This window comes from Trachurus japonicus, chromosome 7 (assembly GCF_045865225.1).
Source record: "Trachurus japonicus isolate A0001 chromosome 7, Traja_1.0".
Taxonomy (NCBI): domain Eukaryota; kingdom Metazoa; phylum Chordata; class Actinopteri; order Carangiformes; family Carangidae; genus Trachurus; species Trachurus japonicus.
In genome coordinates, this window is record NC_140913.1 from 2,060,523 (window position 1) to 2,088,453 (window position 27,931).

At 43.5% G+C, this 27,931-nt stretch overlaps 1 protein-coding gene across 1 annotated transcript; it reads left to right on the forward strand.

Annotated features, from left to right (window-relative positions):
* Positions 1-4,269: 4,269 nt before the first annotated feature.
* Positions 4,270-27,931, forward strand: abcd1 (ATP-binding cassette, sub-family D (ALD), member 1). Its single transcript, XM_085780779.1, has 17 exons — positions 4,270-4,440; positions 6,172-6,445; positions 7,536-7,645; positions 8,767-8,924; positions 9,297-9,484; positions 11,363-11,537; positions 11,618-11,808; positions 13,846-14,026; positions 14,151-14,293; positions 15,505-15,679; positions 16,808-16,902; positions 21,710-21,855; positions 24,258-24,403; positions 24,589-24,673; positions 24,786-24,911; positions 25,820-25,907; positions 27,245-27,931. Exons 2-17 carry the CDS (start codon positions 6,317-6,319, stop codon positions 27,383-27,385), a joined length of 2,277 nt encoding a protein of 758 aa, XP_085636905.1. The 5' UTR covers positions 4,270-4,440; positions 6,172-6,316; the 3' UTR covers positions 27,386-27,931.

Below are 27,931 nucleotides of genomic sequence, written 5' to 3' on the forward strand. Positions count from 1 at the left end.
AAAATGTTCATTAATGTACACTGTCCCTCTCGAACAAATAAAGGAAAGGAAAAAAAAAAAAAAAGGTGTCAACCCCACCAAAGGTTACCTGGGACTCCCACATCAGTTTTTTAGAACTGATGAAGCCTTTTGGATGAGGGGCGAAGAACTGAAAAGAAGTCCAGTTGCCTACAATTTTAGCACTTAACGACTACCGTAACCTGGATGACTGAGAACCAACAGTTGGATTAATAATCAACTAATTACTGATCAAAGTGAAGGATCATGAGGTTTCACCTTCTATTATTTCCAAAGTGTCTGTAAAGCTGACAAGGCTACAGTGGCACAGGTCACATGATACACACTTATAACATAGCAGCAACAGACCAGGCAGAGAATATGTGCTGCAGCAGCTGCTGCTAACAACCACCACAACCACCACAACCATGTGATCTTCTTAAAGCAGGGCCCCTGATGCTGATGGGCTGAAAGCGGTTTCAGTGTTCTCACTGGACTCTGCCTGTTTTGTTCAACATCTCAGTCACACATGAAAACAAATCTGCTGCCTCCCCCTGACTGAGACAGGAACTGCAGTCAGAGCTGAGCAGGTCCAGGTCTTCAGCCTCTGCAGGACTTCAGAATCCAGATCCAGTCTGAGAGCAATAAGAGGATCTCTGTGTTTAAACTGTTTCAGGAAAAAAAAGATTTGCAGCGACAATCAGACAATGATGTCAGTATTGATTGATTCTTATGTGATTGATTGTGTCATTGATCCTCTTTTGTACTGAGCTCCAGTGATATGATCACTTTTATAAAATGATGAAATGCAGCTTTTAAAACCATTTGAAGTGTTGATGGAGGTCTGATGGTGTCGGCTCTGCATTATAGATTATTACTCTTTAATTACTGGTTCTCTCTGCTTACACCTGCTGAGAACTGTGTCGTTCCTCTGCTGAACATGAGAATGTGCTTCATGTTGTTTCGTTGCTGGTTTGTGATCAGTTTGTTCTCTGAACCAAAAACTCTGAGCTTCAGTTCTGTTCTGAGATCAGTTTTCAAAGTCAGTTCACTCAGCTCCAAACAAAACAGTCTGACCTCTAGTTCCCCCCCAAACGAAGCCACGGTCATATGACAGGTCATTCAAATTCTTCAAACTGCTGGTTAGTGACTGACACATGTGGTAGTGGAGGACAGAAGAACAGATACACCTGTGCATTAAGTGTCTGCACTGCAGCTTGTCCCCATTAATGCTCATTAAACCATATGGAATTATAATACTGACACACAGTCTGTCTCACAACAGAGCTGCAGATCAGTGATCTAAATATAAACCTCTCCCTCTCCAGAAACCCAAGCACAGGATTGGATGCTGCAGCTGTCACTCTGACTGAGTGACGGATCATAACTGAACATCTCTGGTTTGTTTAGAGGCCTGACACCAGCTGTCATGTGATCATGGCTTCTGTCCCAGCATGCACCTCTTCTCACTTGGTCCCATACCAAAGCAGAACAGACATCAGGACGAGACAGAAACATTAATGTAAATATGATGAGTAACTGTTTCATGACTGTCATGAACCAGTCTAAATACTGCAGTACCCGTGTATAACACTGATACTCAGCACAGTACAAGTATTCAGGGCTATAGTCAGGATTATAGAGGCCACAGGTCCCCAGCAGAACTCCATCAGCTGCCAACCAAACTCTGTGCAATTTTATCAGTATTTAAGAAAGTGTTTAATCGTTGATCTGTAACTCTTGGTTTTGTCTGTTTTATTCTTAAGTATCATCAGTTCATTTAACCTTGATTTGATGTATTTGTTTGTCAAACATTCAAATTTGGTCTGAATCTATTATGTATCAGGTGAGTCAGGTCTAACAGGTCTATCAGGTGTAACAGATGTACTGACAGGAGGAGAATTCTGTGTCCTCAGACCTGCAGCCCTCACACTGTCCAGCACTGTACTGTAGTACAACCTGTGCTATGCAGTATTAGTACTACAGTGCTCTATTGTACCACTATTCTGATGATGTTCTGTCCCCCCTCAGGTCCGGGACAAGCCCTGCTGACAGTCAGTCAATCAGTGTGACATCACAGATGTCTCAGCTGTGATGCGTTCAGGTGCATTCTGCACAGTTGATGTTTGTTTCTAAGGTTGTGTAAAAATCATTTTCTATCTTTTTCGATTCTTCAGTCATTTGTACTTTTTCACTCTGAATCTCTCCGATGTTTCACGTTGGACAATGAAAAATCTTCATGTAAATAAATGACTGAAAAGCTGTAGGCGCAGTATTTACATCAAGTTTTCCCAGAGTTGTTGTCTAATGCAGGTTTGCATTGCTTGTTAATGTGTTTTTAATAGTGATTCTTATTCATTGACTGAAAATTTATTCCCACAGAGTCATGTATTAAAACAGATCCAGACCTATGCAGATGTTACAGCAGCAGCTGTTTTTACAGAAGCACATCTGTAATTGGAAGGTTGCCATGGTGAATCCAGGGCAAGCTGTTTTAACATTTAAGGGGCCAATGTGACAGACATCCAGAATCTGGAACACAGTAGAAATGTAAATTTTTCATCCCCGCCTGTAAAAAAAAAATTGTTTAGAGTACCTTTGAATCATGGGATATTAGCCCAATGAATCTAAGAATTAGTAAAGTAATATCTAATGAGTTACAGGAGAGGATTAGGGCCACTTTGGAAAATTTGAGATTTTTTTTCTCTGAGATTTTTTTTCTCTTTTTTTTGAGGAAAAAAAAGCTTATCTAGGAGATTTTTTAAAAACAAAAAAACAAAAGGGTTTTTGTTGACCAGGGATGGTTGCAACACTTTTTGTCTCAGCTCCCATAACTTGCATAGTGTTCATGGTAGGGCTCTCAAATTTCGACAGAGTACCCTCATTTGTCCACTACAAATAGCAGTGCCTTAAACTTCTCAAAGTATATCAAAGAATTCAGAATTTGATGTCAAATGCAAGGAGTGCCACTGTTACAACCTACCTCACTACCGGGGTAGGTTGTAACACAACCTGGGGTCAATTGTAACAGTGAGATTAAAAACTAAAAACTAAGACCAAACCAAAAAAACATGCATTTATGTAAATTTATTGTGCATGTTCCAACAGTCATCTTTCCATGGTTCAGTATGAACAAAAAGAACTCATCACTGATGGTTTAATGAAGAACAGTGACAGTGGTGTGGATCCTAACATTAGAAAGCTTCTTAAAGAATATCTTCTGATAATACAGATGAAAGGTGAACATGTAGAAAGCTTCTTAAAGAATATCTTCTGATAATACAGATGAAAGGTGAACATGTATGAATGGAAACCTTCAACAAGAGGTCAGAAGCAGCTAATAATTCATGTATAATTCCAGGAAAGATGGTTGACACTTAGTGACACTTGATAAAACAACAAAGGTAAACCATCCCCACACCTGTCAGTCACTGTTTGACTAGCTGTACCAGCATGGTGGTTTAAAATAAACATGAATGAAATGACTCATATTTTACCTAGGAACCTGCTCTTTCATCTTATACAAGTTACCTAATTCAAGTATCGATAGGCTAGTCAAAATTTAGACTTGGTCCAAAATATATATTTAAAAAAATGTGGCTGTAAAACCTACACACTTATTGACACAGCCATGCAAATGCACATGCAATGACAGGGAGTGAGTGGGTACATATGATATTAATCACATAACTCTAATGTTATCCCTTATTGGTAAAAGTGATGATGTTACAACCATCCCCGGTCTCCCTATTCTCACCCCCCCCCCCCCCAATCCTCTTCCATAAATGAGTAACAGTGCAAAAGTAGCTACTAGATGCTAAAAAAGTGAACCTGAGCGATTTTACAGATGTTTTATTATCACAGATATGTCCAGGCGGAATTTGACCTTTCTCAGGTACCAGACTGGAAAATTAATTTTCACTAATATGTCATAATGGGTATCTATAACATTGTTTTGACTAATTAAAACATAATTTCAGATATCTATATAAAGGACAGTAGCCTATGTGATCACACCCAGTCTATGGATCACACACACCAAACTCTGAGCAAATAATTATTCATCTAGAAAACAATTTCCATGGATGCAAATAAAAAAAAATAAAAAATGAAAATAAATAAATAAATAAAAAGCTCACAATTTTGACATATGGAGGCTGTGGGAGTTAACAGGTGGTAACTAACAGGTAACACCTTGTTACTAACAGTTAACAGCTGTTTACCACTAGCTCCATTGTAACAAGGTCCCGAGGAAGGAAAGGTCACAGCGTAGGACATAGGATGGAGGAGAGGAGGAGGGAGTTGTGGGACGCGGCCGGTCCGTTCAGGTAAACAGGCTGAACTTTCTCCCGCTACTTGAAACTCCGTTAACCGGGCTGAAGATGAAGTAAAGCGACAGAGACTCGGAGGAGGAGCGTAGGGAGTCACACTTCATGTGTCCTGGTAAGACCCGGACCTCAAAAACCGGTTCAGACCGTTACACTCTTTTCATGTTCACATCAGAGGAACAACAAAGTTCCTGCTGTTAGCGGCTAGCTTTATTAGCATCCCTCCGTTAGCTGCCGGGACCAATAAACCCGAGTTAAACTTTAGCCCGCGGTCCAATGTCGACACGGCGGACCTGGACCAGGATTTAACGGTCGGCAGATATTTAGAGAAAACGCTTTTATGTGTGACGGTAACTATGTGGTGTTAGCCGGCTGCTACATACTGTTTACCGAACAGTTAGGAGCTAACTGTCACCGGAGCTAACTGACCGGACCGACGGGTCAGCGGTGAGAACCGTCTGCTGGGATCAAAGTGGGTTCAGAGGACCGGGCGGAGACACGGGACATCACCGTTCTCACAGGTGTCCGATACAATTTTAAAGTTGGTACGTCTGCTTATTATTTGATCAGTCAATAATATTAACAATTGACCTGAGATAATATATTTTGCTTAAAGCAGGGGTTCTCAACTAGTCTCACTCTGAGACCCACATTGTCCCATGGTCATTAAGTCGCGACCCACTTTTATAGAATTCAAACCAAGATTTTTTTTAAAAGCCTTTAAAAACTCATTTTGCTCTTTATTGAGCAAAGTGCATTTCAGAGCACATGAATGAAACTGAGGAGGACCATGACAACTGCATGTACGGAAGTGAATAAAAAAATATCAAACTGCTCAAAATGGAGACCAACAAAATGATATACGGTATTTGACTTCTAATGCATCTCTGCATTCAGAGCATATTTACAAAAGTGAATAAATATCAAATTGCACAAAATAAAGACCCACAAAACAAAACAGGATTCACTGCATTCAGGCCACATTAATAAGAAACTGATATCTTTGCATTCAGAGCAAATGGAGCAAATAATAAGAAACTGAGGAGGAGCATTACAACTGCATGTGTTCACGTGTCTCCTGTGCCTTTCAAAATAAGTTATTTTTCAAAACAAAAGACTTGTCCAACATCAGATGTGCATTAAATATTATTTACTTTTTTGACCAGCTGTCCGCGACCCATCCAGAACGGGTACGCGACCCACTTTTGGGTCCCGACCCACCAGTTGAGAACCACTGGCTTAAAGAATAGTGTGAAATGTGACTGATGTTTTATTGTTGTCTACTACCAACAAATGATGTCGACTGATATATTTGAGAATTGATTATATACTCGAGGAGGAAGTGGAAACCATTACATAAACACAACAACACAAATATAACTCTTTTGCATATTGTTCAGTCATATTGAAGTAACTCCATTGAAGTAGAATTAGAGGGGATGCTACTACTGTAAAGTACTACAGAAAACTGCAAGTAGTTACAGTGAGTGAAATACTACAGTAAGGTAGTACAGTGAACTGGCCTATCACAGGAAGGCACTGAAGCACATTATCACATCAGAATTAAATGACTGTTCATCAGTAATAAATAAATGATATGATAGATGATCAGTGTCTGGGTTTCTGGACTGAAACTCCTGATCAATCTTTGAAACAATCGGCAGCTTGACTGATGATGAAGATGATGCCCGCTTGTTATGTTGATGCAGTGACGGACTTTATTATAAAGATAATCCGAGCCTATGACAACACAAGAACACATTGGCTGCTGCTGTGAAGGAGGCGTGTCCTCACTCTTCACTCAGCATGATGTCACAAGAAGTTCACTCATTTTCTCGCTCTGCAGGTTGAGAGTCCACCCCCAGAGGTCAGCATGCTGTTTCCATGACCCTGCTGTCTCAGTGGATCTCTCTGGGACCAGTTTGGACCCCCTCTGTGACGCGCCACTTTTTCTGTCCCCCTGACTGGTCACCTGTCACCTGGCTGTCAGCATGCAGTCGGCCTATCAAAAGCTACCAGCTCAGCTGAGGCGCAGCTCCAGACTCAGGAAGTTAACGGCCGTACTTCTTGCCGCCTACGCCCTCAAAAAATTGTCCCCATATGTCTGGAGAAGGATTCAGGTTAGGAAATAAACCTGCACACACACACACACACACACACACACACACACACACACACACACACACACACGTATGTTGTGGTTAAAGGGATAGTTCAACATTTTGGCAAATTCGCCTATTGCCATAATCCCTTTAGTCATAGAGGTAGGTTCATCACCTTTAATTATCGGTGCATGTTGTTTTGAGATCGGCGGGGCAGAGACGTGAGCTGCTCAGTGAACACAATGGAGGTGAATGGTACAGGTCCCCTGTCCCTCATCAAACTCGTCAAATACACCAGTGGTTCTCAACCTTTTTGGGGTCCTGGACCCCCTGCATATTTTTGATCGACCCTGAGGAACGCCCCCCCCAACCGGATCTGGGGGGTGGGGGTGTAATTTGATAGAAACAGGAGAATGAGCTTCTTATGCAGTGGCTTCTTGGCATAATGTAACACAACAGCATAGTTATGCAGTTTCCAGAAATATGTAACAAAACAGGATATTTAGGGGTAGGCAAATATATTTGTCGAAGGGCCAGAATTTTTCTCAACAGACACCTTGGGGGCCGGACATTCAAATAGGCCTAGATTGAAATTGAATTCACCTCTTTGCCTAATAATTTGGTTGTTCATATTTTATATTTTTATTTTACTTGTGCACATTATTTTTCATTTATACACATCTTTTGTGTTTTGTATGATATAAAATGAAAAATGTTGACATAGCCTATCATATCATCATTTACATTACATATCATGCTGGAGCTTTACACTGGCAGTTCAGAGTATTTGCTTCATGTGTGGTAATTTTACATAATTATTCATGATTATTTGATAGCGTGGTGAATGTGCAGGTCACAACTTGTCCACAAGAGCATTTTAGAGTTATTGGATTGTGTACTTGATGAGTTTGATGGGGGACAGGGGACCTGTACCATTCATCTCCATTGTGTTCGCTGAGCAGCTTGCGTCTCTGTCCTATGGATCTCAAAACAACATGCACTGATAATTAAAGGTAATGAACCTACTGCTATGACTATAGGGATTATGGCAATAGGCGAGAATGTTGAACTATCCCTTTAACTCAGTGTATATTTGTTATGTTTTCAGAGGAGTGCAGCAGGTAAACAGCTGGGTGGAGCTAACCTCCCTGTGGGTGTGGCCAGCCCCTCCAACTCTGTAGAAAACAGCACAGAGAAGAGAAAGAAGAGTGACAGCAGGTGTGGTGTGTGCGTGTGTACATGTTTGTGTAACTGTGGCATGCAACCAGGATCTCACTAAGAAAAATACAACATGACGCAAGTATGAAGAAGCTGTTATACGTGTGTGCAGCAGTTACCATGGTGATGTAATGAGAACTGACCTCAATAGCTGCCAACCCTAATCCATGGCACAAGACCCTGGACCATGCTCTTTACATGTGGTTTGATTAACGAGGAGTTGATTCATCACATCTGATATTAATGGTTTTGATAGTGACATCATCAGATGTGAATGACATCATCATTAATTTAAGGAAAACTCACTGAGAATGAGTTTATATGGAGTCTAAATAACCGGGCCTTGATCCAGATATCAGAAAGTCTGTGCCTTTAAAGCCCCAGTGTGTAACTTATTTGGCTTTTTATTAGCAAAAATCTAATATTGCTTTCATAAATCCGTATTTCACTAATGTCGAATCAAACCCGCATACAAATGAAAGCTTTCTCGTACCTTAGAATGAGTTGTTACAAGTCGTTACAAATATTCAAGGGGGGGGCGCATGGAACCTTGGCTGCCATGTTGCATCGCCATTTTTTACGTTGAGTGGCAGTGGTAACCACAGAAACCACAGAAACTCAGCGGAGCTGTGGGCTCGGCCTGTTAAAACTGTCACCACTGTGCAGTGTGAGGAAGGACGGAGGCACTGGTGTTGCATTCAGGTGCAGTCAGGCAGACGGCCGTCGGCAAACCAACCGGATGTCATTTTACTCCACCAGAGAAAGACGGTAAAACGTGGGTCAGGTAAACAATACGACATCACCATGACAACATAGTGTCACGCCTGTATTGTTTTGCCTCGTGCTGGCGGACCACTTGTTTACATAGACGCTTGTTTATCCTGTTACATGCAGCGTCTGTTGTCTGTCTGACGTCTGCCCGATTTCACGTGAATGCAACATCAAGAATACGTTCAGATATGCAACCGCACCGCTAGATGAGGGGAATTCATACATACTGGGGCTTTAACGGTTTGGGTTAGTTGACTTGTTGCTATGACAACAGGACCAGATGAAGAAGCCTCATAGCCTCAGACTATACTGTAGGATGAACCCAGTCAGACAATTGTCTCTGTCCTCAGGTCTCCAGCAGTGAACAGGGAGTTTGTCCTCAGATTGTCTCGTCTGTTGAAGCTCTTGTTTCCACGGTTACTGTGTCCAGAGGTCGGTCTGTTGGTTTTACACTCTGTCACTCTGATGTCCAGGACCTTCCTGTCCATCTATGTCGCTGTTCTGGATGGTCAGTAGCTGTCTCTACCTGTCTGTGTCTGTATGTGCCTGTCTCTGTCTGTGCATGTACCTATTGGTAACTGTATATCTGTCTGTAACTGTCTTTATCTGTCTGTCGTTGTCTGTAGCTGTCTACCTGCGTCTCTTAACTCTGTGTGTCTGTACATGTCGTCTCTGCTTGTCTGTAGCTATCTGTCTGTACTTGTGCCATAGATCTGTGTCTGTCTTTGTCTGTCTGTCTCTGTCTGTACCTGTCTTTGTCTATGTCTGTAATTGTCTCGGTCTTTATCTGTATCTGTATCAGTCTGTATCTGTCTTTACCGTCACATGTGTTCCTGCGCATACGCAGAGCATCAATAATCAATACCATTGATTGTTTCAGGTTTGATAGTGAAGACAATTGTCCAGAAGAATCCTCGGGCCTTTGTGCTGCAGCTCTTTAAATGGCTCCTTGTTGCCATCCCTGCAACGTTCATTAACAGCACCATCAGGTTCCTGGAAGGTCGGCTGACCCTCAACTTTAGGAGCCGATTGGTCAACCACGCCTACCAGCTGTACTTTACCAACCAGGTTATACACATACACACACACGCATACACACGTACAGTGGCAAGAAAAAGTGTGTGAACCCTTTGGAATTTCATAATTTTCTGCATTAATTGGCCATTTACTGTGATCCGATCTACATCTAAGTCACAAGCAGGGTTCAAAAAACTTTTTTGCTCACTGGCCAACTGGCTAGTGATCTTTAAAAATCTACTGGCCAGAAAGATTTTTTACTGGCCAAAAATTATGTATAGCTGTTTTGTATATTTTTCATTGTGTTGAACTGTTATAATACACTCATAAGATTTTTTAACACATATCATAGCTATTAGCATATTTTTGCGTGGAATAAAGGAGTGAAGTTTGCCTTTTTTTCCTAAAAGGTTTATTTTAGGGATGCACATGGTTAACCGTTTAACCATTAACCTATAACAAGAACTTGACCGAATAATACTATCAGTTATTTATATTTATATTTTTTTTATTAGCTCCTTATGTCATCAACTCATGGGGGCGTGTCGACACGTGCAAACTTCCACTGCCTTCAGTCATATTTAGTAGCTAAAGGTTACACAGGACTGACACTGTGCACCATGAAGGAAGATCAGACAATAAATGTAGCCTACACGGACATAGATGTGCAAGACGTGGCAGCTCTCCTGCAGCTCCACAGAGGAGCTGTCAGGGGAGCTCTGCTGTTCCTCTCTCTTCAGTCTGGTGTTTGGCTGCACTTTCAATAAGAAAAGTTCCATATGAGCGCGATCAGCTGAGACAGAGCACAATGGATGTGGCATTGATCAGATATCGCAGCGCACATGTGTATTTAACGGCAAAAAAAAAAAAAAAAAATTGGAGCGATCTTTTTTTTTTGCCGTTAAATACATGGATGTATTATAATTGATCCATGTTAAATACACAGGTGCGCCGCGAGCGTTGTAATCGGTCACAAATCATTGCTATACGGCATGTTGTGAGCTTGAAGATCTGTACGACACCGGCTCACAACCCAAGCGTCACAGCCGGGTCGGGAGGAACAGTAACAACAACGAAGTAGTTGGATTTTTTTCACACGCCAGAGTGGCCAGTCAGCCAGCTTCATTTACTCGCCAAAGCATCAAAGTTAGTAGCCACTGGCGACTGGCGACCGCTAATTTTGAACCCTGGTCACAAGTATAAACAAACACAATGTGCTTAACCTAATACCACACAAACTATTGTAATACTTCATGTCTTTATTGAACATATATTGGATTTAATAAGTGGTTGAAGCTCCTTTGGCAGCAACAACCTCAACCAAACGTTTCCTGTAGCTGCAGATCACAACTGATCAACACTCAGGATGAATTCTGGACCAACTGCTTCAGCTCAGCCATGCTATTATGGGATGTCTGGTGTGAACGGCTCTCTGGAGGTCATTCCATAGCATCCCTATTGGATTCAGGTCTGGCTCTGACTGGGCCACTCCCAAAGCTGGATTTTCTTTTTGTGAAGCTACTCTAGTTGATCTAGATAGTAGATTTACTTCAATGTTTAGGCTCATTGTCCTGCTGAGTTTCAGCTTGTGGAGCCACCCTGACATCATCCTGTAGGAAGCCTGGAGAAACAAAGTAAAGCAAAGCAATTAATGCAGAAAACTAGGAGTTTCCAAAGGGTTCACATACTTTTTTTTGCCACTGTATATTCCTCTGATCATTATTACCAAGATTGCCAAGATCAAGATTTAAGCTTTGCCCCCTCTCAGGTCCATCAGTCTCACACAGACCTTGCAGGGTAAATCCAGCAAGTGTCACTGTAGCTTCATGCTGGTACCTGGACACAGAACTGATGGGCATGGTCACGACTTGTTCAGCAGGAAGTCCCTTTGCGACACGTGTCTGAGCTGTTTCCTCTCTGTCGTTGCAGACGTATTACCGTGTCAGTAACATGGACACTCGTCTGTCCAACCCCGATCAGTCTCTCACTGAGGACATCGTCATGTTCTCAGCCTCCGTCTCTCACCTCTACTCCAACCTGACCAAACCCATCCTGGACGTGGTGGTCACCTGCTACACCCTGCTGCGCACCGCCCACTCTAAAGGTGAGTCGGCGTTCCCAGGTTCACACTCATGAAGATCACACGACAGGTCTGAGTGTTCAAAGATCACTTCCATCCTGCAGGAGCAAACACCACTTGGCCGTCGGTCATTGCCGGACTGGTGGTGGTGCTCACCGCCAAGGTCCTGCGCTCCTGCTCGCCTCGGTTTGGGAAACTGGTGGCCGAGGAGGCGAAGAGGAAAGGAGACTTGAGATACATGCACTCACGCATCATTACCAACTCTGAGGAGATCGCTTTCTATGGAGGACACAGGGTAAGGAAGACTCTGGTGGACACAACATGTCGCTGCAGTTTTAAGACGAGACACCACAGGCAAAAACACTGTTCATGCACTGATCAATTTTGAGATTTTGGGCTATTTATTTCCCTTAACATGTCTTCTTTCAGAAAGGTCAAAAGAAATGGTAGAAAATCCACATTAAGGTGGTTATTTCACTTCATTTTGTCTCTTTCATCAGTAGATTTCTCCTAAAGTTAACATGCTACTGTGACACACTGTGCTGTGCCTGTTGTCTGACCCATGTCATGTCATGGGTCAGAAAATTGTCATTTGCTCCATATCTGCAACCAATCGAAAAGTACGATTCACAATAACAATCTATGGAATGTTACAGTACAAGTCTCTAAAGGCTGTTTTCTCAAAATGAGTTTTTCCTCAGACTCTAAGCCGAAATCTCCACTTCAGCAGCATTTACAGACACCAAACCTTCCAGTTTTATTCCTGTCTATATTCTGAAGGTTTTTACAGAGGGGACTGTTGATATATCATTCACAGCCTGATTTATACAACATTTTATCTCTAAAAACATGGCAAAATTAGATATTTTAGGGCTGGTGACAGTATTTTCTCATTTACAGAGTGATAAAAAGAGATATCCAAAATCCCCTTTGTAAAAACTTCTGACTCTAATATGTCAACAAAATAAAACAAGAATTTTGAAAGTGGCTTTATCCATTGTTCAGATTTCACTTCTGAAAATGTATGCAAATTTGCACATATTTAATCAGATATTGCCTCATTTACATATTTAAACATAAAATGTGACAAAACTTGTAATACGTATGTAAAAATATTTGTCTTAAAGGAGAATTCCGGTCATTTTCTAAATAACGCTCTACAGCTCTAGGTCCCCGAGTGCTACCATAGGAAAAGACCCAAGAAAAATATGTGCAGCCAGGACCTAGCTCTCCTCCTGCTAGCTGCGCTACACTGCAGTTAAACAGCCATGTAATGGGGGCAGAACTTTAAAACGTGACTTTGGCCTCTATTATGCTCAAAATATCACTACACATGCTTTGCAACATCCACCAGTGCCTTACCACACAACACTGTGTATAAACTCTGTTATATGAGAGAGCAGTGCTACATGTGTGTTTTTGTCATGTAGCTCTGTTCATGCTGGCTTCCTTGGTAGACCTTACTAGTCGACTGTCGAGCGCATGCCCAGTCTGCATCAGTGCAGAAAGTGGAAGAAGGAGAATATGTCCAGATCCGATGTTGAAGAGATGGAGGAGCATTTTGAATTTGATGGTCGTGCGTGTTTATCGAACCAGAATATACAGATGAGGAGCAGTCTTCATTGTTATGGAAACAGTCCCGAGCTCGGGGCGGTGCGTGGCGCAATGGGTAGAGAGGCCACCCCATGTAGAGGCTACAGTCCTCACCGCAGGCGTCCCCGGTTCGAATCCCGCGTCGGGCAGCCCTTTCCTGCATGTCATTCCCCCTCTCTCTGCCTCCCCCTTTCCTGTCTATCTCTACTGTGGGCTATCAATAAAAGGCAAAAAAAGTAAAAAAAAAAAAGAAAGAAACAGTCCCGAGCTCGACAGTCGACTACACATGTAGCACTGCTCTCTCATATAACAGAGTTTGTGCACAGTCAGTGTTGTGTGGTAAGGCACTGGTGGATGGTGGAAGTATGTCTAGTGATATTTTGAGCATAATAGAGGCCAAAGTCACGGTTTTAAAGTTCTGCCCCCATTACTTTGCTGTTTAACTGCAGTGTAGTGCAGCTAGCAGGAGGAGAGCTAGGTCCGGGCTCCACATATTTTTCTTAGGTCTTTTCAGATGGTAGCACTCGGGGACCTAGAGCTGTAGAGCGTTATTTAAAATTACCTTTAATGTAAGTGATAAACTTGGGAGTTTCATGGTGGTATCTGTTAGTTCAAATGTTTACCCTATTCACCTGTCTCACCTTAAATTGAATTGAATTGAATTGAACTGTGTATGGAGTGTGTTACTAGCAGGTGGAGATGTGTGTGGTGTTTATGTAGGGGTGTGTTTGTTCCATAGGTGGAAATGGCCCAGCTGCAGAGAAGCTACAAGTCTCTGTCGTCTCAGATCCATCACATCCTGTTGAAGCGACTCTGGTATGTCATGTTGGAACAGTTCCTCATGAAGTATGTGTGGAGCGCCTCCGGCCTGGTGATGGTCGCCGTGCCCATCATCACCGCCACAGGATATTCTAAATATGGTAAACATGCTGACAGAGGTTTCTCTGCACTAGTTCCTGCTACTCCAGCATGTTTAACAAAAACCAGACACCGTAATCATGTGATAACTCTGGTGCTGTGTGGCTTTTGACCTGTGACGTGCAGACTCGGAGGAGGTGAAGCAGGCCGCCATGGAGATGAAGGAGGAGGAGCTGGTGAGTGAGAGGTTGCAGGCCTTCACCACGGCCAGAAACCTCCTCAACGCTGGAGCCGACGCTGTGGAGAGAATCATGAGCTCCTACAAGGAGGTGACCCCCAGCTCCTCCTCCTCCTCACATACACATATCCTCCTCCTCTTCCTCCTCCTACCTAGGGATGGGTACCGATACTCGGTACCAGAATGGAAATAGAACCGACGTAAACGGTAGTAACCAGACTGAAAAGCGCAAAAAACACAGATTTTCCGTAGGTGCCACAGAGTTTTTAATTAAACCTACCCCCAATTTCCACCAGGTCCGTCAGCGCCGCGGCACTACATGTGTCGTCACGTAAGTTGTTGTGTGCGACCATAGACTGTAAAAAATATGGACGTAGCACCCGTGACGTCACCCATTGGTTTTGGGGAGTTGTTTTTGTGACTCAAATATGCCGGCCTGAACGTCGCCATGTTGGATTGGCCGGCCGAGAACCCGCCCACTGGCCTCGAAGCAGCCTGTCTCCGGACTGCTCCGGACCTGTCACTCAACGTTTCCGCGCCCTAATTGGCCAGAATTTTAAACCTAATAATAGTAAAACGGTAGAGTTAAAAAAAAATTCACCCCCCTCAGAGTGTGTGCGGGGGTAGAAAGGTAGAAATCGGTTGAGACCAAAAAATGTGATGACACCAGGCTTTGATCATGTTTATTGAGGATGTAAAGTCGGTGATTTTAACATGGGGGTCTACGGAGAATGCTGCTTTCTGACACCAGCCCCCAGAGGAAGCCGGGGGATTGCAGTTTTTTGAACGCGGAAGTGAGCTTCACTTCTCAGACCAACAACTGCCCCCTTGTGTGCGACTAGAGCCGGTACAAGCGGAGTTGTTGTTTCTTTTTTAATTACCGTACCTGTATATTTAGGTGCGGCGGTGTGCCTTTATCACAGTACACGCACAACTTTTTTTTCATCAGCTTATCCGCGGACCACTTGTGTGCCAATTCGTGGAGAGCGATCCAAATGGATGGCAAGAAAAAAAAACTGATCCACACAAGCTGCTGGTTTTGATACACTGCTGTTTTTATTATGATAGTTCTGGCATTTTATATAGTTTTTTTTTCTCCATAGTATAAGTTGTATTTATATTATTTAAATGAATATTCTGTTCAACTTTCACGTCACCATTCTTTAAGCACCGTATAAGTACCGGAACCGTGTCAAGAACCAGTTTGGCGCTGGTATCGGATAAAAACCTAAACGATACCCATCCCTACTCCTAACGTTGTCCTCTCTCCTCAGTGATTAAACTGTGTGTTTACCTCTCCAGGTGACAGAGCTGGCTGGTTACACAGCTCGTGTCTTTGAGATGCTGGAGGTGTTTGAAGACGTGAATCAGGGGGTCTACCGTCGCTCTGCGGACAGAGAGGAGAAGGAGTCACCGGCAGGAGACGGAGCTGTGGTGCAGCACGGTCAGAGAGTCTGTGGCCGACTGCAGATCAGGGGTGGGTGGAGCTTGTAGCGGTAGCGCTATAGCCTGATGGTGACTCAGTGGTGAAACAGACTCAGTGGTGAATTTTCAGACATTGTGCTAACCGTCCCTTTAAGCTGGGGACACACTACACGATTTTTTTCCCAATTCTACCCACGGGGCACAGACTGAAATCGGCAAGTGTGTGAGGTAAACAGATGCCGCCCGACAATTGACAATTGAAATAGCAATTGAAACATGTTTGAAATTTTTAAGGTGAGTCTGAACTGGTCACTGACACTGACCCAACCGCAAACACGTCACCCACAGCCAATAAATACAAGGAGGTCAAGCTCAATTTTTAAGAGAGAATTTAAAAACCTCCGGAGTCTCTGACAATCAGATATGCAGCGGTGGGACAAATGAAATAGCATCAGAATCCAGGGTGGGCTCCTCCACAACTTGATCCATACCATAGACTGTGTATTATCTAATATAATATCATAATTGAAGCTTCAATGGCTGGGGGGGGGGCAGCAGCAGCAAGCCGTATGTCGTCCATGTTTGTTTACACTTTGTAGAATGTGTTGCCATGGTTGCCTAGCAACAATCACTTCCGCTAACAGGCAGTTAGCAGGTGGTCAGCCGCTGTAGTATGTTGTGGGCAGGAGGCTGATAACTCAACTAACGCGACTGTGGAAATGACTGCACATCTACACTCCTGAGACTGGCACTCCCACCAGAGTGTGGTGCGTTCAGGTGCCATCAGTTGGTTTGACAAATGGTATAGTCTGCGATCACTCATCTGGCTCAGTTGTTAAGTGTGTGATCACCAGTCCTCATAAAAATCTGCTGAAGCCAGTCGGTTAATGTGAACTCCAAATCTTTTCTAAACGGGCAACGAGTGTGAAAATGGTGTAGTGTGTCTCAGCTTTAGGTGTCAAAGAAGACACTAATGAGCTGTAGCAACAGTAACTAAGTCTGATGTGAACCACAGGAGATGTCATTCTGTTAAGATGTTTTTACTGGATGTTGAGCAGGCGCCCCATATACAGAGGCTATAGTCCAACTTGTTGCTGTTGTATTGTTGTCATGTTGATGTTTTGTTATTGGTCAGTAACTATTGTTTTGTTGTTGTCTGTTATATTGTCGTCATGAACAGGTCAGGTGATCAGTGCAGAGAACGGGATTCGCTGCGAAGACCTGCCAATCATCACACCCACTGGAGACGTGGTGGTGTCCAGCCTCAACATCCAGGTACAGTAACACACACACACACACACACACACACACACACACACACACACACACACACATTAGAAACTAGAGATAAACCAACTGAAACACTGGGCACACACTGTACTGATGTCTTCTTCTTGTTTGTTAGTTGAGTGCCAGAGAAACAAAGAAAACCTCATTATGAAGAAATAACTGAATTATTGTTTCATCACACGGTCTGTGCTGGTTCAGGGACTCGTGGTGTTGGTTCATGATTGTTGTAGAGACGATAGAATAACAATAGTTTGCAGCAGGAAAAAGCTTATCAATTGGCTGATAGCCCACAAAGAAATGACATTGTTCTAAATGAACGATCTTAGATTTTATTTGAACTGATTGAACAACTGAGTCCATTAATGAATAAAAAATTATGGAGTCTAACATTTTATAAACTTTGGTTACAGTAATGCAGAGGTTCAGCTTTATGTTATTGCACCACCAGATCTACACACAGAGCTGAGGCCAGGGTAACACCTCTCTTACTTAGATGGCTTCAAAAAAACTTCCACAGGCTCAAGACACAGACACACACACAAACAGGGCGTCACGGCAGAGCCAAGTCAAGTTCATGAACTACACTTGTAGTTACTGTAAATAAGAGCAATAAAACCAGGTAAAAAAAGCTCAAACACACCTGTTTAAACTGTACACAGAGGTATGGTATCTTCTCTATCTGTCCACAGTCACAGCTGCTACATTATCTAACCCTTTAACTTAGTTTGACACACATCTAAAATGTGTCTGGCAAACTAATGTTGTGTGTATGTGTGCATGTATATGTGTGTGTGCGTGTGGTGCTAATACGCACACTCAAAGTGGGACACACACAGCGGGGTCAGACAGATTCTGCAGACTAGATGCAGAGTTGGGAAAAAACAGTTGGCAGAGATCATCCTCTCCTCTCAAATATAAAACGATTGTTTGGTCAGTTGGTAGAGCAGCCGCCCCATGTGTTGAGGCTATAGTCCTCACTGCAGGCGGCCCTGGATCGAATCCCCGCGTCGAGCGGCCCTATCCTGCGTGTCATCCCCCCCTCTCTGCCTCCCATTTCCTGAAACGATTAAAACAGTGAAAACAAAACTTCCAAAAATCAGCAGAGAAACTGCTGGAGATGTTTTCCTGTCCGGCCGTCAGGCTGCCAGCTGAGGCTGAGGGAAGACTCTGGTCCACAGTCTCTGTCATACTACATCAGAACCAATACAACCTAATACACACCTGAAGCTTCATTTTTCATTCAAACAAGCTGATGTGACTGCCACAGTTGGTAGATTTCATCAATGAGACCAGCATTTATCTCCTAAAAAGAATTTTTAGATTTTTGGGAATCTAAACTGTGACTTTCTCGCATGAAAAAATACGTAATAATGTAATAAAGTGACGTTATTTTCTATTACTCGCTGTTCACTGTTTACTGCAAGACCTCCTGCAGTCGCAAGTCGAAAGCCGCCGAGGACGCACATTCAGCGTCATCTGACGTCATGTCCTCAGGACAGCGCGGGAAATTCGGACCAAGAGTTGCAGCGCATTATGCAGCACAAAGCCTGTTCAAGGCCATGGAGAGATATGTGGGGGGCATTTGTTTTTGTTTTTGGTTTTGAACTCTTCATCACCCATTAGCATTAAAACACTTAAAATGCATGTGTATCCTTTCACAAATCCTGCTCCAAGTCCCTTTAATCCACCTCTTACCTGCAGTCTCGTGCATTTGTCTGTGTGCAGTGTGTGTTGGCTGCCACAGGGTGTCACTGTTGGAGTCTGTCAACTCTGGTAACAAGTCACCTCTGCTGCATGTATGTGAGGGTAGAGATAATGTTACTGTGGTGTGGAGTGTGGTCACTGCTGTGAATCTGTGAATGCTCAGCACTGTCTCACTGTTAAACCATTATGGGCCCCCACCAAAAGAGACATTTTGAGCCCTTTACACACACAGCCTCACTGAGTCCAGATCCAGGGGCCACACCCTTTGGAGGACGGAGCCAGTACAGGTGTGGCCCCTTCATAAAAAGCAGAAGTGAAACCAGATAATGTGGTCCGCGGAGGATTTATGCTCATTGTCACCAGCTGTGTCCGCTGGCATCACAAAGTGCAGCTCCTGTCGCCTAGCAACCTTAACAACAGGTTTTAAGAGTTGTACCCTAAGCTGTTGAACTGACTTGACACAGTGACATTAAACACTGGTTTGCCACGCTCAGCAACGGTTTCCCGGAAGTGTATAAAAAAAAAAAAAAAAAACGGAGAACAATGGCCATAAAACAGAACAAATAATGAAATAGGAGAACGGTGAGCAGACAAGCATGAGAGGAACAAACCCTAGCATTAGCTTTACAAGAAAAACGGCAGTACATGACAGTATAAATACAGAGCTAAGGTGATCCAGAGCCAGAGCTGTGAGAAGTTATCTGTCCTATGACACAAGGATGATTATTATAAACCTGCTTTCATCAGATCTCATTCAACATTATTGTTTTATTCACAAACATGAAGCAAAGAGAAGAATGAAAAATGTTCCCAAACACATGATAATAAATATTACACACCAGGTGACGTCAATCAAGTGTGTGAAGGTTCAAGCCTTAGCCCTTAGGGGGACATTGGGATTGGGCCCTTCAAGTCTCTATTCTTTCACCAGTGTTTCCATCTGACTGAGGTCAGAGGTCACAGCAGAGCCTTCAGCTCATTAGCATTACTGAAACACTGACTGTGTGTGTGTGTGTGTGTGTGTGTGTGTTCGCACACAGACACACAACAGAGGGATTAAACAGGGTGAAATTCTTGTGGCACAGACTCAGCAGATGAAAACATGACAGAAGAAGAAGAGGAACATTGATGGAAACAGAACATCCTCTCTCTCGTCTGGTTCTCGACCTCTGATCCCTCGGCTGCCGCGGCTGCTCTCTGATTGGTCGCTTTTCTCAGTGTGTCGTCACCTGCAGAGTCGGAAAAATTTCAGAGAACCGGTTCATCGGCCTGTTTGGTGTGGGAAGACAGTTTACAGGAGACGTGCTACAGATAGAATCAATACTGAGCTGATGTATGACTGACAGACAGATGAATATGGATCTGATCTATAATCTGATTCTATCTTAGGAGCCAACCACAGTGTGTTTTTCTGCCAGTCTGAGTCATCACACAGCACTCCACAGTCCTGCAGTCTAAACTCAACATCCACTTACTTTGCTACTCGTAGAGCTTTTAACTGTTTCCATATGTACAAGCAGCTGTTGTCATGTGGCCGAGGCTCCGTACTCCAGCTCCATTCACTGAGTGACATGTGGTTAAAGCCAGTAGGTCAAAACACAAGTGTTTAAAGAACAAAGTGACCAGGATCTGAAGAAAACTGCAGCTCTTCTCTCAGTCAGGCGTCAGGTTGCCTGTTGTCTCTCGACTTCTTCGGCTTGTAGTCAGGTTGTAGCTGTTCTCCTGCACTGTATGCTTCTTCTGGCTCTTTGTTCCTCTTCTGCTGCAGGGTATTGTTTTTCCACTTCCACAGAAACCACACTTCATAGAAAGTTATTTGCAAAAAAAGCAAACCAGTGCAAGGGCCCCAGATCAAGAGTTTCAGTCGAGGATTCCACTGAGTAAATGTCAACATGCTGAAACTGTGGCGGCACTTGTTTCTCTACAGCAGCACAGACACTGAAGGTAGTGTAGATGTGGTAGGTACTGCAGGTGTGATTCTTCCTGATATCAAACTGGAAGAGAAGAGGAAGAGGAAGGCACAGTATGGAGTGACAGCCGCAGCTGCAGCAACAGCTCCAATCACAACTTAAAGGAGACATGTTCTGCCCCCTTTCCACAAATTAAAATAGTTCCCAGGTGTCTTAAAGACACATCTGTGACATGCTTTGGTCAAAATCCCCCAAGGATCAAACATCACAGCTCTTTTCATCCTCTCTAAACAGCCCTGTTCAGAATGGCTGGTTTCAGTGCCTGTCCCTTTAAATGCAAATGAACCACTGCTTGCCCCGCCCCACCCCTTCTACTGCTACCAAGTAGGGGTGGTATTATGCAAATTTGAAAACTAGTTACATCATTGCCAGACAATTTCAACCTAGGGAGCCTGAAAATTACAGATTTTTTTTGTCAATTCTCACATTTTGGGGCCGGAAGGCAAGACAAACACCTAAATATATGTTAAAGAGCCTTCAAAAAGTGATATTTCCATAATATGTCTCCTTTTAAAAAGGAACCAATGCATGACTGGTTTATTGAGATACTTAGTGTTTTATCAGACGAGTTCTAGACGACCAACAAAAAGGGACTGTTCAGACAGATGTGAGCAGCTCAGAGACAGAAGGTCAGATCTGTTCTCTCCTTATCAGCACTGTGTGGTCACCATGTTTCTGTCCTGATATGTAACTGTTACTGTGTGAACTGTGACAGACATGCCCCACACACAAAGTTCACAGTGGGCTAATGCCAGCTTGTTTTGACTAACACCATCTCAGGCTGATTTGAACTTGCTAACATAGCCTCAGCTCCTCACATAAGTGTGTGGGTTGTGTTCACACAGTTTTTGTTGTGGTGCGATATTTGTTATTGAGAATTATGGCGGCATTTTATTGGATATCTGCTATTATTAATATGTCCCTAGTTCCAGTCAAACCTCCTGGTGGCCCATTTACAGTCTTAGCAACCAGCTCAAACACTGTGGCAACCTCTTTGAAACCCCAGTAACTTCATAAAACATCATACCTGTCTTCTGTTTCAGGCCTGAAACTGACCCACTGATCTAATCTGTCAGATCAGTGTGTATTAAGGTGTGTTCTCTGTCCCTGTGTGTCAGATGGATGAGGGGATGAATGTGTTGATCACAGGTCCAAACGGCTGTGGGAAGAGTTCTCTGTTCAGGATCCTCAGTGGTCTGTGGCCGGTTTATGGAGGAGTCCTGCACCGTCCAGAACCACAACAGATGTTCTACATCCCTCAGAGGTACTGCTACTACTGTTACTCACACTGCTGCTTCTAGTAGTCCTACTGCTGTGCTGTTCAGCTGTTATTTCACAGACAGCTGTCCTCAGTGGACACACACTCCAGCACTTCTCTAACTGAGTGGCAGTCCTCTCAGTGGACGGTCGGTCCCGTCAGACCCACCTGCCTGTTTCTATTTTGTTTGTAATAGGGATGTCACGATTACTTGTTTTCACAATTAATCGTGGTATTTAACGCCACAATTAATTAATCGTAAAGATTCCTAAATACCGTCACTTCCCCAAAAAGATTATGTCGGAACCGTATCGGCAGAGGTGGTGCCAAAATAAAGGTAAATGCTCAGATACTGGTCCCTTTATTTAACGTAACATTGAATTGGTAGAACTAAAACTAAAATAAAACAAAAAACTATTTAAAAAAACCGCAAACATTTGGTATATATGACAATTTATGACCTGAATATTTCAAACACTTCCCCTGGGGGATTAATAATTGGTCATATATTAAAGCAGAAGTAAGCGATCCAGTCGTTTTGGCTAATGCTGCGTTCCAGGCAGGCTTTTGAAACCGTAAATTACAGCTTCAAGTCACGACTTACGACTTTGTAGCGTTCCAGGCAACCCACTCGTGTTTTTCCGACCTGTTTTACCTGTGAAAGTCACTATAACGGCCACTCGTAACTTCCGACCCGTGAACTCGTACCAGATCGAACTGGTACGACTTCACAGGTCGGAAAAACACGAGTTGCGGGTTGCCTTGAATGCACCAGAACGTCTTGTCAGCCGATGGAGTTAGCAGCCCCCGCCCTCGTCATGGATCTATTGGTCCTCGTCCCTACGCCACCACATTCAGGCGCATCCCTTGGCTGCACACACAGCCCTGCATGCCGTTCTCTCTCCTCATTGGATAAAACTTGTAGGATACAAGAAAAGTTTTCTCCTCGGCTCAGAGCAGAGCAGAGTGACTGACAGACCCGTGTTTCGGTCCAAACACTCTATGTAAGTGATTGCTGTCGGAAGATATAACTATTTAAGACTTATATTAACACAAAAATATCGCTTACTTCTGCTTTAATAGATATTTGAAATATTTTGTGTGAGCAATGAGTAATGTAATTATATTTTGACTATATTTGAGCATTTTACACATTGATAGTGTTGTGAAATTAATTAATGCATAAGAATCGTGATAATCGTAACACCGTGATTATTTATCTGACAAAAATCGTACCAAGAAAATCTATAATCGTGACATCCCTAGTTTGTAATTAACTTTTTTTAATTGATTCCAGACAACATTGTCCCATCAGCATTTTGTATCTCGTATGTGGCATGCAGAAGTCTGGACACCCCGGGTCAAAATTTCTCTTAATGTGAACAGTTCAGCAAGTGGAAGATGAAATGATCTCCAAAAAGCATAAAGTTACAGATGGCACATAGCATTTATATTGTAAACAATATGTTTCTTTTGTTTTCATCTTTTTAATTTTCAAAATGACAGAAAAGCAAAAGGTTTGTTCACCCTGCATAGTTAGTAGCTAGTACTCCCCCCCCGCCCCCCTTGGAAACTATCACAGTGTGTAAATAGTAAATATCTTGTCTGATACCTTGGTCAAAGTTATCTGAGAGCTCCAGTCTCCTGGGTTTCCCATTCTTTTGCAGGCTGCTGCTTTGTTTCCCTTTTTCACTCTGAAACTGTAGAAAAGAAAAATAATACACTGATGTTGATTAAAATAATGTAAGATAGTGTTTCATGTTTAACTTTATGTTTTTTAGATATCATTTCATCTTCCAACATACAAAAACAATGGAAACCGCTTATAGTGATCATGTGGGTCCAGAGTCAATGTGACACTAAAAGCGGTCGACTATTATAACCGATTTTTTATTATTTCACTTCATTTTTATGCAGAAAAACATCTAAATGCCATTTGTATGGTTTCGGCTTCAGCATTTACTCAATTTTATTTAATGTTTCAAACATGGTACAGTCGTTTCAAATGCTTTTCCAGAGGCACGGTGCAAGTTAAATTACTGCGCAGACGTAACTAAAATACTCTACACAATACAGCACAGTAACATATAGCCTACTGTGATTAAAATTATAAACAGGCAATTGCCTTTAACGTTGTTGTGCAGTTTAGTAAACAACAGTAGGCCTACTGTATGTCCGTAGTGCAGGTTGGTGACCCAGCAGACTTATTTCTTATTTTTTATTGAACAGCCGGTGTCGACTCATTTACGTTAGCTAGCAGCAGAAACAGAAGTCCGGCAAGGAATCATGGGAGCAAGAAATAAAATGAATACACATAGTCTCTGTCATCTGAAACCACGTGGAACCATCAGGGAGCAGGTGGTCTGCCTGCAGCAGTGTAGTAGTGATGTGGTCTGTGTCCTGTGCAGGCCCTACATGTCCGAGGGGACCCTCAGGGACCAGGTCATCTATCCAGACTCAGTGGAGGAGATGGTCCAGAGAGGGATCACTGATTCTAATCTGGAAGAGATCCTCCGGACCGTCCACCTGGTTTACATCCTGGACCGTGAGGGAGGTCAGTCTGTGTGTCGGGTCTGAGACTTCATGAACACACCAAACAACATGAACAGTGGACGTCAAACTGTCTCTGATGTTAAGGTTTCATACCTCAGTGTTGATGTTGTCACAGAAGAGAATCAGTCTGCCTGTCTCTGTCTTGTGGTGTGTGTGTGTGTGTGTGTGTGTGTGTGTGTGTGACAGGCTGGGAGTCTGTCAGTGACTGGAAAGACGTCCTGTCTGGAGGAGAGAAGCAGAGGATGGGGATGGCTCGCATGTTCTACCACCGGTAAAGTTCCAGTCTATAGAGTGTCATGTGGTCCTGGACTCTGAGCTCCTCAGTATCTGACTGTCTCTCTCTCTCTCTCTCTCTCCCTGCGGTGTGAATGTCTCTCGCCCAGCCCGCGGTACGCTTTGCTGGACGAGTGCACGAGCGCCATCAGCATCGACGTGGAGGGAAGCATCTTCCAGGCTGCAAAGGATGCTGGGATAACTCTGTTGTCAATCACACACAGACCATCACTGTGGTCAGTACACACACACACACACACACACACTCACACACACACAGTTGTCTGTTTGACCTGCATGTCAATGATATTAAAGGAATAGTTCACTCAAAATTGAAATTTCACTCATTATCTACTCCCCCTCATGTGGACTAAGGGCTGGGAGAAGTTTCAGAGTCCTCCGTGGCTTCTCTGAGTTACAGGGGGTCTCGGCGTAGCAGTGCATGTCCATATAACGGTTGCAGATGGATACCAACTGTCTTCGTAACAAATAGACACACCAAAAAACATCCAAATACCTCCATGCTGCTCGTATGTAATGTCTGTCTTGTATTGAAGCCCCGAAATGCGAAATTGTCCCGAAAAAAATTAAATAAGTCTAGTATAGTATATTTCAAGCTTGTTTTGTAGCGGAAGCTTCTCGGAGCTCCTCTTCCCGGTTTGTCAAATTTGGACGAACTGGGAAGAGGACAGACCCTGGTTCGTCCAAATTTGACGAACCGGGAAGAGGAGCCTCCGCTACAAACAAGCTTGAAACATAGACTTATTTAATTTTTTTCGGGACAATTTCGCATTTCGGGGCTTCAATACAAGACGGACATTACATACGAGCAGCATGGAGGTATTTGGATGTTTTTTGGTGTGTCTTTTTGTTACGAAGACAGTTGGTATCCATTTGCAACCGTTATATGGACATGCACTGCTATGCCGAGACCCCCTGTAACTCAGAGAAGCCACGGATAACTGTGAAACTTCTCCCAGCCCTTAGTCGACATGAGGGTGAGTAGATAATGAGTGAAATTTCAATTTCCCTTTAAGAAACATGAAGTAGTTGTCTGTCCCTCCTGCGGGGGGCAGCAGAGCTCTGGGCTGCTCTCCCCTGCCCCACCCTGATCCTCCTCCTCTTCTCCTCCTCTGTCTGACAGGAAGTACCACTCTCACCTGCTCCAGTTTGATGGAGAAGGAGGATGGAGGTTTGAGCCTCTGGATGCCTCCACCCGTCTCTCTCTGCAGGTATTTAAACCCAAACCCACTGACACAGACATCCACTAATATGAGCCCAGAACATTTCTCTGGGTCGGAACAATCGGACCTGATCCAGCTGGGGAGGTGTGTGTGTGTGTGTGTGTGTGTGTGTGTGTGTGTGTGTGTGTGTGTGTGTGTGTGTGTGTGTGACAGTGGAGAGCATGTAAAGTTGTTTTCAGAAACAGAGAGTGAAGATGGAGGCAGATGAGCCAGCTGTGTCGCTGCTTTGTTTTAACCAGTTTAATTTCCCTTGTCTTTCGTTAGCCCTCGTTCAGAGCAACACACCCACACACACACACACACACACACAGAAAGCGAGAGAGAGAGAGAGAGAGAGAGAGAGAGAGAAAACACATCAGGAAAAAACTGCCCTACAGTGTTATTATTAGCATAATATAATTATAACCATGGCTGAGTTTCAGCTGTGATCATCTACTACACGTAGTCTCCTCTGTCTCTCTGTGCAGCTGCTAAAATGGTAAGAATATTAACTTCATGCATTCTTCGCATGTCTGTGTCATGATCAGTGCAGACATTGAAACTATGTGCTGGTTAAAGGTGTCAGTTGGATGTAATGTTGCTGGCATCCTATCAGTGGGACTATCTGTGTGTGTTTTGGCTGGGAGCTGCACACCGGTGAAAGATGTTGAAGCTCTAGATCACAAAACGTAGCAGGGAGTGTGTGTGTTTATGAGTCAAAGGGATGGATCACCATGCCTGTATGGAAATCTTCACTTGATATAACCTTCATATATTGTGATATTACAAATAGACCATGTCTCCCAGCCCCAACATGGACCGGTCTCTAGTAAGAGCTGAAGAGGCGGCTTCGTTTGAATCTGGATCTCAGGGTTCATACATACACACACACACACACACACACACAATCCGTTTCAGTGAATCACATGTTAAAATAACTGAAGCTCCTCAGCTGACCTGCAGACCCCTCCGAACGCTGCCTCTGCAGATGCTCCGGTTTCTATGGTAACCACCAGATGCACAACAACACGCCTCCGGTTTGCATGATGCGTGTGTGTGTGTGTGTGTGTGTGTGTGTGTGTGAGGGCAAAGTTTGGAGTGGGGAGACTGAATACAGCCAATCAACAGTTTGAGACTGTGTCATGTGACCTGTTGTTTCTGCAGGATGCAGTTGATCATTAGTTTAGTTTCACAGATTAAATCAGCACCTCTGGACAAGACTGGACTTTAACTTGTGGGTCCTCTGGTCTCCCTGATCTCTCTGCTCTCTCTCATTTACCTGGTCTCTGGTCTCTTTGCACTGATCTGTGGTCTCACTGGTCTCTGGTCTGTGGGGTCTCTGTCAGGAGGAGAAGCAGCGTCTGGAGAACCAGCTGTCGGGGATTCCCAAGGTGCAGCAGAGGCTGGCAGAGCTGTGTGCCCTGCTGGGGGAGAGTGGGGGAGGCAGGAGGAGGAGGAGTGAAGATGAAGAGGAGCCTCTCTCATGAGTTTCAACTGGGATGGAAGACATTTGCTGCTTTTACTGGTTACCATGGAAACACATTGCAGGGCAGTCATGTGACTGAAACTGACGTTAAACACAAGTTTGATGTGAAACCATGTTTTATCCCTCTGGTCCGGCCTGGTCCAGTCTGGTCTGGTCCGGTCCAGTCCGGTCCGGTCCAGTCCGGTCTGGTCTGGTCTGGTCTAGTCTACTGGACTTGACCACTGCAGTCAGGTCCCACATACATGTCCATAAATCCTCCCAGAAATCACATTGTTTGTTACTGTTTATACAATCAAATGTTTTATGTAGAAATCATATATCTATATATATATAGATATATATATTATAATGACTATAATCAATCAGTTTATCATTAAATCAATAAACTGCTGCTGAAGAGATAAAGTGATACCGTTAAGATGAAAATGTCTGAACTTTGTTCAGTAGAAAATGATAATAATCGATATCTGTGTCAAGCTTTTTAAATTAAACTCACAAATGATTTAGATAAAACAAAGGAGGAATAAAAAGAGTCTGATCACAGAAA

Coding starts and splice junctions, on each gene's coding strand:
- abcd1 (XM_085780779.1), top strand. CDS start 6,317: ATGCAGTCGGCCTATCAAAAGCTACCAGCTCAGCTGAGGCGCAGCTCC. Junction 6,446..7,535: donor ATGTCTGGAGAAGGATTCAG/GTTAGGAAATAA, acceptor TTATGTTTTCAG/AGGAGTGCAGCAGGTAAACA. Junction 9,485..11,362: donor AGCTGTACTTTACCAACCAG/GTTATACACATA, acceptor CTGTCGTTGCAG/ACGTATTACCGTGTCAGTAA.